The 14,034-nt window shown below is 33.9% G+C and overlaps 1 protein-coding gene and 1 long non-coding RNA gene across 25 annotated transcripts; both read left to right on the top strand.

Annotated features, from left to right (window-relative positions):
* Nucleotides 1–692: 692 nt before the first annotated feature.
* LOC130714818 (uncharacterized) lies at nt 693–8,100 on the top strand. 23 transcript variants are annotated; one of them, XR_009011448.1, is made up of 13 exons: nt 697–1,144; nt 1,257–1,370; nt 1,524–1,614; nt 1,834–1,958; nt 2,223–2,273; nt 3,150–3,260; nt 3,551–3,812; nt 4,719–4,747; nt 4,867–4,895; nt 5,846–5,889; nt 5,982–6,059; nt 6,173–6,251; nt 6,898–7,152. It is a non-coding gene; the product is annotated as an uncharacterized LOC130714818 (long non-coding RNA). The 23 variants fall into 23 exon arrangements; XR_009011449.1 differs by having other exon boundaries at nt 1,553–1,614; XR_009011456.1 differs by lacking the exons at nt 1,834–1,958; nt 6,898–7,152 and adding exons at nt 6,376–6,662; nt 7,657–8,100 and having other exon boundaries at nt 693–1,144; nt 1,257–1,614.
* A 1,360-nt stretch (nt 8,101–9,460) lies between these two features.
* On the top strand, nt 9,461–13,108 carry LOC130714819 (60S ribosomal protein L7-3-like). 2 transcript variants are annotated; one of them, XM_057564778.1, is made up of 8 exons: nt 9,461–9,849; nt 9,950–10,045; nt 10,133–10,201; nt 10,298–10,405; nt 10,510–10,619; nt 10,701–10,838; nt 12,554–12,653; nt 12,743–13,108. In XM_057564778.1, the coding sequence occupies exons 1-8, from the start codon at nt 9,775–9,777 to the stop codon at nt 12,959–12,961; spliced, it is 915 nt and encodes a 304-aa protein (XP_057420761.1). In that variant the 5' UTR covers nt 9,461–9,774; the 3' UTR covers nt 12,962–13,108. The 2 variants fall into 2 exon arrangements, with proteins under 2 accessions (XP_057420761.1, XP_057420760.1); XM_057564777.1 differs by having other exon boundaries at nt 9,463–9,849; nt 9,941–10,045.
* The last annotated feature ends 926 nt before the right edge of the window (nt 13,109–14,034 follow it).

Raw genomic sequence — 14,034 nt, forward strand, 5'->3', positions numbered from 1 at the left:
GAAAATCATCCATGGTGCTCCGATCATAACCTTTTATTTATCCTCCATTACATCGAACTGGATCGGAAAATAACCATGGTGGATGTCTCTCACCTCAATCCCTCCTGACGGTTTCCACAAGGATCTCAGACGTTCACATAGGGCAGTATAGCCAATATGCTTTCCCAGCAACTTCACTACTAAACAACCTTCCCAAGGCTTGCAGATTGTTTCATAGGTTTCGTCATCCTTGAAATCAAACATGGGAAAGAAGTTGTTGCCATCCACTAAATCCATCTTCATTATTCCCGCATCCACAAGATCTCGAGCTTGTTCATCCTTCTTCTCTGACGCTTTCCCGAGCACCGTCTCTTTAAACGTAGGCTTCCGAGCTTGCTCCTCCGGCGGCTGAGCACTGAACGAGAAACCCTGGCCTCCCACGCTGTCAACATCCATATCGGCGAGAATTCCTCGATAAAGTCTTATTACTTGGCCTGACAGTTAAAGACTTAAAGGTTTTTGCAAAAGCCTATTTAATTAAGTAGACTATATCTATAAATCTATCTATAAAAGCAAAGTTTTGCAGCCTTAGGGGCAAAAAATTCCTTCAGCAATTTATTTTAATATCTATGAGAGTTGGGTATGGGTATTTTTGTAAAAAGGTCATTTTATTTCACTCAGGTTTAATCTCAGGCGTTCATTCATATCAGTTTCCCTTTCACCTTACCTTCTTCCTTTTCTCCTTCTCTCACAGCCGTTTCACGAAATTGAAAACGCAGACACATTGCGTCTTTCATTCTTCCTATCCATTATATGCACAAATAGTCTCCGCTCTCCACAACAAAAAATTACAATTTCTTCCTGATGCATCCGCTCTGCAGAACCTTCTTCCCCTTTTCGTGGTTCTGATCATTCCTTCTCAGAAAGACTCCTGTGGCTGCGACATGAATCACCATCTTCCATCCCGTAGGCTCCGTTTCTCACAGGTTTTTTTATTTTTTGAATTTTTGTTTCGTTTCAGTGTTGTAACGGAGACAAGGGATTCTTTGGAGGGTTCGAATCAGAGTAGGGTTATGATCTCATGAGTAGTTATGCGAACAAACAGAGACAAGGGATTTTTTGGAGGGTTCGAATCAGACTACGGAAGGTGGTCTGCTCCGTTTGGGTATGTATTTCATCTCTGTTGGTCTCTAGGATTCAGAACTGATATAGTTCCCTTTTTTTCCTGATCTGATATCGTTACCCTTCTGTTTTTTTCTTCCCTGATCCTGATGTAGAAGACGGCTGAGGTTTGGCACCGGACATTGTTCCTTAAATGGTGGCTGCTGGCTGGGTGCTCACTAGATTGATCTTGATTGTGATTCACTAGCTTTGCAGAAATCAAAGGAACGGTACTGGAATTTCTCTCCCTCTCTCTTTATTATCCCTGAAAGGGCCAGACTTTTTTGTATATTTGGTCTTAAATTTCTCTTCCTATAGAAAAAGCAGTTTGCTCCCAAATACATAATTGGTTTTTTGGTTTTCCTTTGCTGTTTTTGTTGAAGCATGAGGCAAACTGTCTCTGGAATTTCAGATTCATGAATGGCTATATGATATGGGTAATTTGCTGTTGTTGGTTTCCCTTTCACGCTTTAGGTATGAATGTTCTCTCTGTGTTTGGTACTTTTTCATCAATTGCTCTATAGTCTACCTCAAAGAATTTCCATAAAAAAATACATAGCTTTGGATGTTTGTCCTAATTTGTTACTAATGTCCCAAATACATAATTGGTTTCTAATGTATGCCTAGTTTTAAAAACTGAGTAGATCTTACTTTTAGTCTAATTGTTTTTGTTTTTGTGTTGTTTAATCTTAGGAGCACCTTTCTCTGAACCCAAATCAGATCCCTCACTTCAAAACTAACAAATGGGTTGTCATGGAATCTAAGAGCTTGCAACACCAAATAGAGATGAGAACTGAAAATGCTGAGAAAAACTATAGGTCTGAAGGTGTTTTAACAGAACCTGTGCAAATTATAAGAGAGCTTTAAGTAGAAGAGTCAAAGCAGAATGATTAATGTTGGCTGTGAACTAATTAAAGGATTGCTAATTAGAAAATAGAACCAATGTGATTTTAATCTTGCTCTGTTGCTGTCCTTCATTAGGAACCATGCTAAACTTAAAGAAAGGATCTCTCTGCCCTCTTATCTAATAGTATCTTCTGATTTTTTTTTCAGTCTCTAATATTATTTACCTGCAATTTCAGATGAGGCTAGAAGTTATGAAATAAAGTGAATAGGTGACTTGCCCACCAAAGGTATTCTTACAATTTGTGCTTATTGAGTGGATTTTATATTCTTTATTTATAATTCTCACTATAATTGATGCACCTGTTTTAGAAAAGAAACTGATTTGCAGGTGCTGCCCACTATAATGTATGCATATCTTTGATAAATTTTTCGTTTCTTGGGTGTATATATAAAGAATGAACTACTTGATAATAGTTGCTGCCTAGAAGTATGGAAAGAACAATCAATGAGTCCCTTCCAAATCCAAGTTTTTCTTTCAGTGTCAGTCATCTCACCAATGCATTTAAAGGCTGACAGTGCACCTTTCTAAATTGCGAAATTATTTGTTCATTCACACAGAAAAGAGAATGCTCCCCCATAAACTTGACATCTCCCACTGATTTCTTAAATTATTTGTTCATTCTCTGATTTTTTTTATTTGTTCTCAAATATGTCTTCATGAGTTGTTTAAGCCTTACTTCTACCATGGGTTGCATTATGCGGAAGACAAAGGGATTGATTCTAAATCCAGCCAAAGTTCGGCATCCCTCATAAGCTTATGTTTGCATTGTCAATTTTGTTATCCAATTGCTTGGAAAGTGTGCCGGTTGTACTTTCTGCAAACTAAAACCTTTGATGTTCTACAGTTTGAGATTTTGGAAGTGCCTTTGTTTAAGGAAGGATCTATTTTTAGCCACTTGAAGGATGTAAAATCCCAACTCTACTTGATTCTAACCGTTTCACAATATATTTAAATTAGATGATAAGAAGGATCAAAGATGATAATTAGATTGAAATTTCAAGGAGACCTTATAAGTGAATAAGCAGCTGTCAATCCAAAGGTTTCATGATAACAATGATGAGAGGAACGAAAAGTAATCGCCATGTTTATTTTTCCATTTCAGGTTTAGGAGTTTTCCACAATTTAAAGCTTTTAGATGATGAGATGGGGACTGAGATTAGTTTATACTCTTCTTCTTCAAGTTGAAAGAAATCATAAATCATGACTTCCCCAGGTGCATTCTACAATGATCTAAATGATTTTTTCTTTTTATTTATGGTGTAAGCGATTGTTTTATTCCCCCATGTAGCTACTCCCTTAAATTGATTTTGTTTGTTGATGGGAGGATGGTTGGTTGCTAAATAATGGATTTATATTTTTTTAGTATTACTTTTCCTTTAAGTGTTGCTCTTTGTTATGTTTCTCCATTTCAAAAAATAAGATTGAGAGCTATTGAAGTTGAAAAATGTTCACAATTTACTTTTCAAGTGGTTGAGATCTTTACTAACACATTTCCAAATTCAGGTGGTGCTTATCGAAAACTCTTCACAGCTAGACATGCTAAAGGCATTGGTTAGATAAGAAACTGGGAATAAAGGGAATTCAAACATGCTATAACATGCTCAAGGCATTGGCTAGAGAAGAGTGTGGGTATCAAGGGAATTCAAACATGTTATAAGTGATGGAGAATTTGTAGGCTGAGACTTGGATATGCTATTGCAAGGCCTCTGCCTCAGCCTTTACCCGCCTGCAATCTGCCCTCCGTTGTTTCCCACTTCCGGACCCGGTGAGTAAATTCTTACTTTTCTTTTGAGGTTTTACAAGTTGTTCCATTATGTGTTTTTTCTTATATAAATTTTGGAATCATTTTCTTCCCAAACCTGTACATTTTGATAATTGAATCCATATCCTCTATTTAATTAATTGTTAAAAGTTTGTAAAGGTTTAATTCAATATTTTCCATAACAGCAAAGCTATATGTAGTCCCATATTTGGCTATATACATATATGGTATATTCATAACTTTAGCAAGGCAATATGTTCAGCTTATACAATTAGTAGTCTAATCTATATTTAGGAAGACGTTAAAATTTGGATTATGACCATACTTATCAGTAATCTAATATATATATTTTGTAAATGAAAAAGTTTAGGCACTAGATTAAAAGTGCTTCAGTATAACATAAGCAGAGTTTCTGCAGCTTTGAGGGCAACTTTGTAATTTAATACACAATTTAACATGAATGATAATTTCTCTATGGACAATTTAGTAAATCTCAATATAATTAGTTGTGGATTAAATCTTAGCCGTCCTTCCCTTTCAACCGTGGCCATTTGTTCCCTTGCCTTTTGCCATGAGTATTTTTCGTTGGATGTTATCATTGTGTTTGCCGTTTTCGTTTCCACCTCTTGAAGGCGCCATACGTTTTCGTTCTTCAATCTTCCACCTCTTCTAAAGTCTTTCGTTTCTGTTTCTCCCCTGACTCAGCCGCTTCATTCTCTGCAGCCCCATTCCAGCGATATAAGATCCCCCTTCCACCTCCATCAAACCCAAACTCGCGGCACCATTCCTTCTTCCTCAGCCGAGCCATCGCTGCCACTGCTTCATGCTTTTAATTTTAATTTAAATTTACTTACTCTTTTGATATGCCTTTCATGTGTTATTCGTAATTGATCCTGCATTCTGACTTAGGCTGCCATCTGTTCTCCTCCAAGGCCAAGGTAACATCTTTTATTATTTATCCATTTGGTTAGTGTTAATTCTACCCAACAACTTATTGAATGTTTATTCATACTTTTGATTTGCCTTTCATATGTTCTTCTTAATCGGCCCAATTTAGGATGCCTTATGCTCTCCTGCAACGCTAAGGTAACAACTTTAAAGCTTTCAGAGTTTTTTATGTGCTGTGTATCCCACCTTAGAGTCTATTGTTACACCTTCTTTTTATGCTATCTGTTTTTTGATTGAGATTCCAAGCTTTGTTTTAAAAAGATAGTAACTACAAATCTATTTTACCCTCATAGGTTTCATTCTATTTGATTCCACCAACAAAATTGAAAAATCAAGCACAACTTATCAATGGTTCCATTCCTTAGAGCTTTTGAGTGTGTGGTATAGAAAGTTTAAATTGGAAGAAATTGAAACTGAAAAGCAGGTATTGTTGAAAAGTTTATAAGAGGTGCATCCCCAAGAAAACGGACAAAAAGTGTGCTCTTTAAAATTAGTATAAAATGACACTGATGTCATGAACATCTTCTTTTCATTTCCATTTGTGCCTTATCAATGTATACAAGATAGTTTCCCTCTTGCTTTTTTAGGAAATGTTCATGTATGCTCATGGACTAACCACACTATTTTATCTTATGCATGCATATCCTTAATCATTTTTGTGCATGTATTCTGAAGTGGTTGATGACACTAATGTGGCATATACCGCCATCCTTTTGGTTAATTTTGTATAACTAATTTTATTCTGCAAATGAAATTCTTTTGTAGTCATATTAAATGCTTAATTCTAATTTGTGCTCTGAAGCATTTAACTGCTAAAAGTTGCCTTTCTCCTCTGTTGCTCAATTGGATCTGGACCTGCATTGATTATTTTTTGTGTTACTACCATCTATTAGTAAAATTCCATTGAGTTTCATAGGCTATAGAACCAGGAAGTTGGGGGGATTGAGATTATGTCATGTATGAAAGGGGATGAACTGCTAGGTTAACATAGGCTCACTTTTGCATTCTCAAGGATTATGTTGAATTTTAATTCTGCAATGCACCTTCTCTTCCTTTCCTTTTTCTCACTGATTCCACTTTCTTGACAGACACCAAGCTCTAATTGGATTCCGCTCTATTTGAACTAAAGAGGGTATGATCAATTTCCCTTCTTTTTTTTTTTCTTAATTTTGTTGTTCTTCTTTGATTGTTCTGTTATGTTTATGGATCTATGTAATATTGCAGTTCATAACCGGATGAAGAGTGTGAAGAATATCCAAAAATCACCAAGGAATGAAGATGGTTGCTGCTCCCAAGCTACAAGTATATTCTTTTTTTATGATGATCAAATTCCCTTCTTTTCCCCTTATTTTTCTTAATTTTGTTGTTCTTCTTTGATTGTTCTGTTAGATTTATGGATCTATGTAATGTTGCAGTTCATAACCGGATGAAGAGTGTGAAGAATATCCAAAAAAACGCGAAGGAGTGAAGATGGTTTCTGCTTCCAAACTACAAGTATGTTCTTTTTTTATGATCTATAAACAAACTTAAATTGCAGTCTCACCCCTTTCAGACTGTAGTGTTTTTTTTTATAAAATGTGATCTACATGGGAATGATTAAGCAGTGATTTTGTGCAAGAGTAACACACAGTGATGAAATTAATGGAGGATTGGAAAAAAAAAAGACTGATAGGGAGAAAGATTGGATTGCTTCACAAAGCAATTCAGTTTATAAGAAATGTGATAATAAACCTGATGAGACAATGGCTTGGAAGGACAACAGATGAAGTGTGTTGTGTTCACATCTCTTTATCGGAGCCCTAAAATTATGAAACTGAAACCATGTTTACTTTCAAGAGGTGCTGAAGCTTGAAATGTTTCTCATGTTTGTCCTATTGAAAGAGATCATAATATTAAAGTCCCAAGGTTAGACTCCTTTGCTGACATATTGACACTAGGAAATTATCTGCAATTCTCATAAATATAACATGTTTGGACAGCATCCCTTAAATTTGTTAAGACTTTAATTTTAGTGGTGATAAGTTCATTTTTTCAAAAAAAATGTACATGTACCTTTAGCTATTTTCTTTTTAGTGGCTGTAATTGTAAGTTTTGATTATGAATTGCAGCAAATTGTGAAACATGTCATTGATATTTGTAGGTATTTTTGAAGGGAGCTGCTATTGTAGTTTCAGGAACATCTTTGCTTGCCAATCCAATTTTATGTGCTTACAGATTGTTGTCAGATAAATGTCGCAGCAATTGATGAAACCATTGTTGCTTCTTTGGACCCAAAGCCTATTTTTCTGCATTATCATTCGCATTATGTAAAATTTGTAAGAACCATACCACCATTAAGATCACATGATTCTTTTCCAAACATTTTCTTAGTAGAATAATTATTATTCATGAGTCATTCCTTCATCTGTTTCTTCTTTTCTATTGGTTGTGATATAATTAAGGGATTGCTAATTAGAAAATAAAAACAATGTGATTTTAATCTTACTTTGTTGTTGTCCTTCATTAGGTCCACCCCATAAACTCAACAACAACCCACGTAGGAACCATGCTAAACTTAAAGAAAGGGTGGTGTAATCAATATGCTTATTGAACCTGATAACTTTCGAACTTCTAAGGCATGACTTAGGACTTACCTTTGATAGGTTTTCCTTTTATTTTTTTCCCAATATGTTTAAACTTCTTTCTTCCCCATGTTTTTTCCTCACCAATGCATTTAAAAGCTGACAGTGCACCTTTCTAAATTCCTTCTATTAAATTGTGAAATTATGAAGCTTATATAAATGCAATTTAAAACTGTTAATAGTTGAAATTTGAATTTAAAATGAAATTAAAATTAAAACTGAAAGTCAGTTGTTAAATACCAGTATACTTATTCAAATTTTGTTTTTTTTGTACATAGGAAAACTAAACAAAGAAACTAATGCTCTTCCCTGTCCAAAGACAGGAGATGCAACACCATCCTAGGGGGAACAACAAGCTCAGTAAATGGACATTGCATAGATGCTCCCAATCCCGCTAGACAATCCGTCGGTTCATTGCCCTCTCGAGGAACATGAGTAATAGAAACCTCCCAAGCCCTTGAGAGCAGCAACTGAATTTCCAACAAAGCACTCATGTATCTATGGAACTGGAACTTATTCAACTTTTGTTTGAGTAGCTGAAATAATAATTAAGATTCTAAAAGATTATATATGAGTGCCATTAACTATCAGATGAAGTGTAACAGCTACATGGAATTGATAAATGCAATCTATGACTAATTAAACGTGACATATGCAATAATGCATTGGAACGTTAAGTATAGATAGGCAAATAAAAAGGCTTCTAAAAGATTATATATGAATGACATTAACTATCTGATGAAGTGTAACGCATGAAACAGCTACAAGGAATTGATAAATGCAATCTATGACTAATTAAAACAGAATTGCCTAATTAAAAGTGACATATGCACCCCGTAGGACAGCTCAAGTGAAAGGAGCTAAAACACATATGAGTTTGGTAGGGAAGGTCTAGGGATCGATTCCTAGCAGGTGCAATTTATCTTTTCGATGTACCAAAAAAAATATGGCATATGCAATAATGCATTGGAACGTTGAGTATAGATAAACAAATAAAAAAAGCAGAATTAGATACTAAATAATGTATTAGCTTAAAATGTCTAAATGTGTTATAACTTGCTATTTGATTTCGTAATGATTTCCTCTTTGTTTTCGTTCCACTTTATATTGGGCAGTTTCCATGTATAAATGAAGCTTCCTAATTTTTCATGGTTTACAAATAAATTTTTTTTAGGGTAAAAAAAAAAACTTTCAAATTTATGGTTTCTTATATCTAAATTTAATTTTATTCTTTTAATTCATAAACTTTCTTTTATTAAATATAACAAAAATATCACAATTTTTGAAAAATTACATGTTATAAAAAGTGAATATTATATGAGGTTATTGCTAAATTTTACAACGGGGGCTTCATTCATTTCCAAACATATGAGAAGTACATGAAGCTACATATGACACATTTAAGGACGTGTGCTATATGATGAGTTTACTCGAAGATGGTAAAGAATACATTGATGAAATAATAGAAGCTTTTCATTGGGTTGCTACAAACGATCTTAGAAGACATTTGCTACTTTGTTGTTATCATATCAACTCTGGAGGGAAGAATTTGTTTGGAAAGAAACAAGAGAGTATTTGAATGATGATATTTTACATAGACAAAGACTTCTTATGCCACGTAGTGGAGATTACATTTTTAATTAAAACCCAGACTAAAAAGAGGACAGGAACTACAAATAAACAAAATAATTACGTTTCTACAAAATAAAAACAAACACATTCATCAAGGGAAAAATTACAAATTTATGTTTGCTTATATTTCAATTTTTTTTCTTTTAATTCCTAAGTTTTTCTTTCAATAAACATAACGAAAATAACACAATTATTTAAAAAAAAAATACACACAAAAACGAAATGAATACCCCGTGCATCGCACGGGTAAAAAGTACTAGTTTAAGTTCATAAAAAACCAGTTAGATTTTTCAGAAACAAAAAAAAAAATAGAAGATTGTTAGATGTGAATAATGTGATAGGTTATTAAAATAATATTTAAATAAATATATGACATATTATTTAAATAAAAATAAAAATCACATGATTAAATTTTAATTTATGAGCTGTTGTATCCCTAATTGAAGATACAGATAAATTTTACATTGATAAGAAGGAAAACCCTAACTTAGAAGAGTTGGATTTCTTTCCTCCCTTTTGTCATCATCTTTTATGCTGTGATCGGCGACGATTCAGTGCTAACTTTTCTAGGTCTTGTTTTACTGATTTTAGTGAAGATGGCAGAAGAAGAGGAAGAAGCAAAAGCTCTCAACTCTATTCCAGAGGAGAAGAAGAAGAATAAGAAGAAGAAGAAGAAGCTTTTACTATTGTTTTTCATCATCTAATATCTAATCTGCAATTTTATTTTATCTAAGAAGAAGAGGAAACGCAGCGGCAGGTTAGATATGGAGAAAAAGAAGAATAAGAAGAAGAGGAAACGCAGCCTCAGGGTAGATATGGAGAAATTTCAAACCATTATGGTCAGTGAGTTGAGTTGCTTCTTTTTCATTACTATTATTTTTCATCATCATAATATCTAATATCTAATCTGCAATATCCTCTGATTTATAGTATATACAGAGACCCTTACCCCGTCGTAAATTCACACTAGATGAAGCTTTCAATATTGCAGAGAAGAAGAAGAAGAATAACAAGAGCAACAGCGAAGCAAACAAGGTGTGGTGTGGTGTGGCTTCTTTTTTCATTAGAAAGCAGCTTTTACCATTGTTTTTCATCTAATCTAATCTGATCTGCAATTCATAGTTTACATTGACACTCACAAAAAACAAATCTAGGAGGAAGGCCAGTGGCTTCTTTTTCTTCAAAAAGACGGTACGTAACTCTTTTAATCATCTATTCAACCCTCTTTTACACTTAATGTTGATCATCTAATCTAATCTAATCTGCAATATTATATTCAATTCATAGATTTGGAATATTCCATGTGTGCATGGACAAAAAATGAAGCAAGTCCGCCTCAAATACAGAAAGGATTGGAAAAAGTTTGGCCCCAAAAAGTTTTTCATCATAAAGGGGGTAGCTGTTTGTTTTCCTATTAATTCATTTTCATCATCTAATCTAATCTGCAATATACAATTTATATATAGATTTTGAATATTTCATGTCTGCTTAATTCCTAGATGGTGATGCCCAATACGGGAGGGAAAGTCCTAACTGGTGCAGTCATGATGATACCGCCAGCAATAGTGACCTCAAATTTCAAGCCCGTAGTAATCATTCAGATACAGGGGTAGCTCTCTTTTACCCTTTTTTCAATTTGATCTTTTTGATTTTGTGAAAAGTTATAACATCTTTCTTGTGATTCTTTTAGGAAAAAATACATCCATCCTATAACCAGAAAGGTCTTATTCAGCTTGGGGTTGAGAAGACTATTCAGTGCAGTTTTTGTGAAGTCAACTGAGCAAATCATGAGCAAACTGCAGAGAGTGGCACCATATGTTACCTATGGGTGAGAGTCTACTCTTCTTATTTTATATTGGATTGGATGTGTATGAATTATTATGTTCAACGACATATCCAAAAATTGAGTTGTGGGTACACACAAAAATTTGTAACATTAAAAGCATAACAAATTACTATTACTCTGTTTCATTTTCAACACTTTCAAATGCTTCTTTCTCCATATAAGTAACTAAACAGTTATTTAACCAGCCATCTCCCATATGATTTCACATCTAGTTCTTGATAATATTCATAGCGGAGAAACTCTTTCAACTTTTGTAGCTTCTACTTGTTGTATCAAAATGAACTTAGTTCTAGATGAAGAAGTGGGATTCAGATTATTGGAGCTCTCAGTTTTGTACCATTAGAGTAGAAGAAAGGAAATGATGAACTAAGCTATGATCCAATGGATATTATAGACCAGGAAATAAAACCAAAGAGTGGATCACAACATTGAGAATAAAAGTTTAAAAAGTAAGAAGTTTACATTATGTTTGGTAGAGTTAATTATGGAATGAGAGTTAGATGAGAGAGATTAAGCCAACTTTCTTCGGTAAGGGAGTAAGAGAGAATAGATAAAATATGTGGAACCCATAACCTTTTTGTAGTCTCACCAATTTGAAGAGAAAGTGAGAGTAATTTTGTTACCTATTTTTTCTATTTTATCTTTTCATTGTTATCATGCTTATTTATAAATATTTAATGTAAAAATATCATTTCATACAAAAGTAATTTTCTCTCTTTCCATTCTCTATTTAACCAAACAAAGGAGAGAAGAAACACATCATGCTTTCTCTACTCTTCTCTTTTTCTACTTATTGAACAGCCTATAAAATCTCTTCTTTTTTTTATTTTCTTTCTACTTCTCTTCTCTCTTCTCATTTTCTCTCATAAACTGAACAAAGCATTAGAGTTTAGCTGTAGGGGGCACTTCTAGCTTTGTGGAGGCAATATAAGACTCCATATCCGAATACTAAGTATACTATTTGTGTAATATTTGAATTTTTTTGTAGGGGCTGAAGGTGCATGCATCCCTGATTATGATATGATATTAGATGCTAGTGGAAGGGTAGCTTGGTAGAACTTTCATATATTTCTAGTTTAAAAGGTAGATGGATAGGTTACATAATTCTCTTATGTTCTGCTGATCAAAATCCATTTATTATTGCATTATAGCTGTCTCTTCCATCATCAAAATTCCAATCAAAACTTTTTCCCATGACCTGAACTTCTAAAATTCTGTGTGGCGAGTTTGAGCTGTACCTCTCTCTATGTAAGTTTGATTAGGAATTGTTCATGCAATGAATCCTAGGAGGCCAAGCTAGAACAAGAATGATCCAACTTGGCCCTAGAATTAAAAAGTGAGGAATATACCATCACCTCGGCGTCGTTCCTTTCTTATAATAACATTTCAAATACATTATAAAGCGGATATCAATCCATTCCTTATGTGGTTCCTTGATTAGTCCCTTGATTGCTCGCTCCCTTATTTCCCGAGTGATTCACTCCAATGTTCAATGTTTAGCCAACTAACATTTTATTCGAATGAAGCGTCAAGCGAGTATCTTTCAGCAAAGTCTAATGCTCTGTGCTGTATTCACATTGGGTGGAATAACACTGCCCTCTTGAGCACTAGTTTTTGCTAAATTTCTTCCTAAAAAAATCATATTTCTCTTGCTGAGGATTTTTTTTTTGTTTTCTGAGAATCTGTTTCTTTTGAAGATATCCAAATCTTGAAAGCATAAAGGAGCTACTTTACAAGAAAGGACATGCAAAAATAGACGAGCGAAAGGTTTCTTTGACGGATAGTATTATTGGGCAGGTAATAGATAGCATTACAGGTTCGTTACTGGGTTTAATTTCTTTGTCTCCACTTGACTGCATTTGTGATTTTCAATATCCACCATGCAGGAATTAGGTAAGTTTGGTATTTTATGCATGGAAGACATGGTGCATCAAATTTATAATGTTGGTCCCCACTTCAAGGAAGTCGTCAGATTTATATGGCCCTTTGAACTCAACAAACCTTCAGATGGATTTAAGGGATCAAAAACCTTATTCAAGAATGGTGGAGATGCAGGGAACCGTGAGGATTCCATCAACGAGTTAATCAATAAGATGATGAATTAATTGTCTTATGGTAGTATTATATCCAGGAAGTAATCCGTGCACGGGTGCTTTCTTACATTAAATTAAAATTGTATTTGAACACCTATCATGTTTTACTATTATGAATTAATTTAAGAGATAAAATAATCTAATAATGTACATTATGAATTGCTCTTATGGGGTTGTTTCAAATACTTTATATACGAAATCTGTTTTTAGTTTTTAAATTTAAAATCTAGATGGATATATATGTCACAAAATAGAAAGAAGCACCAACTTATATAATTTTAGATTTGGTTTGGGGTGGTTGCAAGTTTCGAGTTTTTTTTTTCTTTCTAAATGCTATTTTGAAAACACAATCCGTTTGGTATATACTAATTATTAAAAACTTTTTTTACACTGTTTTAGAAACCAGAAAAATAGGTTTCTAGTTGCCAAAACTTTCCGAGTGTCTGTCCTTTTCATCTTCTAACCTTGACCCATTAGCCTTCCCCTACATGGAGACAGAGAACGTTCTGGGAAAAATTGAAGCAACCATTGGTATTCCCTTCGGTGACATTAAACTTCTTAATATATCTAAGAATTTGAATTCTTTTCATCTAAAGAAGTTCCAATTAGAAGCCAATTAAGTATATTGGTTATTTTATGGTGGTCTCAAATCTTGAATTTCATAGACAAATAGTAGCTACATTCATTTTTTTTACCTCTTTGATCTTTCATCTCATTTATGCAAATCCAAAAATGGAGAGTTTCTACCACTAAAAATTATTTTCACAGATTTTGATTTGGTTATTTGTTGCCTGTTATGAAATGTGATACAAATCTTTACGCTTTTGGCTGCCATTAAACTTCTTATTTTTTTCATTGTTTATTTTATTTTATTATTATCTCATTTTAAGCCAGTTAACGGTGTGGTAATCGTGAGTCTTATTCTAGATTGGCAACAACTTTTGAAAACTCAAAACAAAATAAAAGACTAAAAAATGAAAATAAAAGGAGGAACGACACTTGAAAAGACCAAAATACCCTCAAGACATCATCGACCCAGGAGCCTTATCTCCTCTTATGTCTCCACTGTGGTATTCACTTGGCTA

The sequence above is a fragment of the Lotus japonicus genome, chromosome 4, assembly GCF_012489685.1.
Source record: "Lotus japonicus ecotype B-129 chromosome 4, LjGifu_v1.2".
Classification (NCBI taxonomy): Eukaryota; Viridiplantae; Streptophyta; class Magnoliopsida; order Fabales; family Fabaceae; genus Lotus; species Lotus japonicus.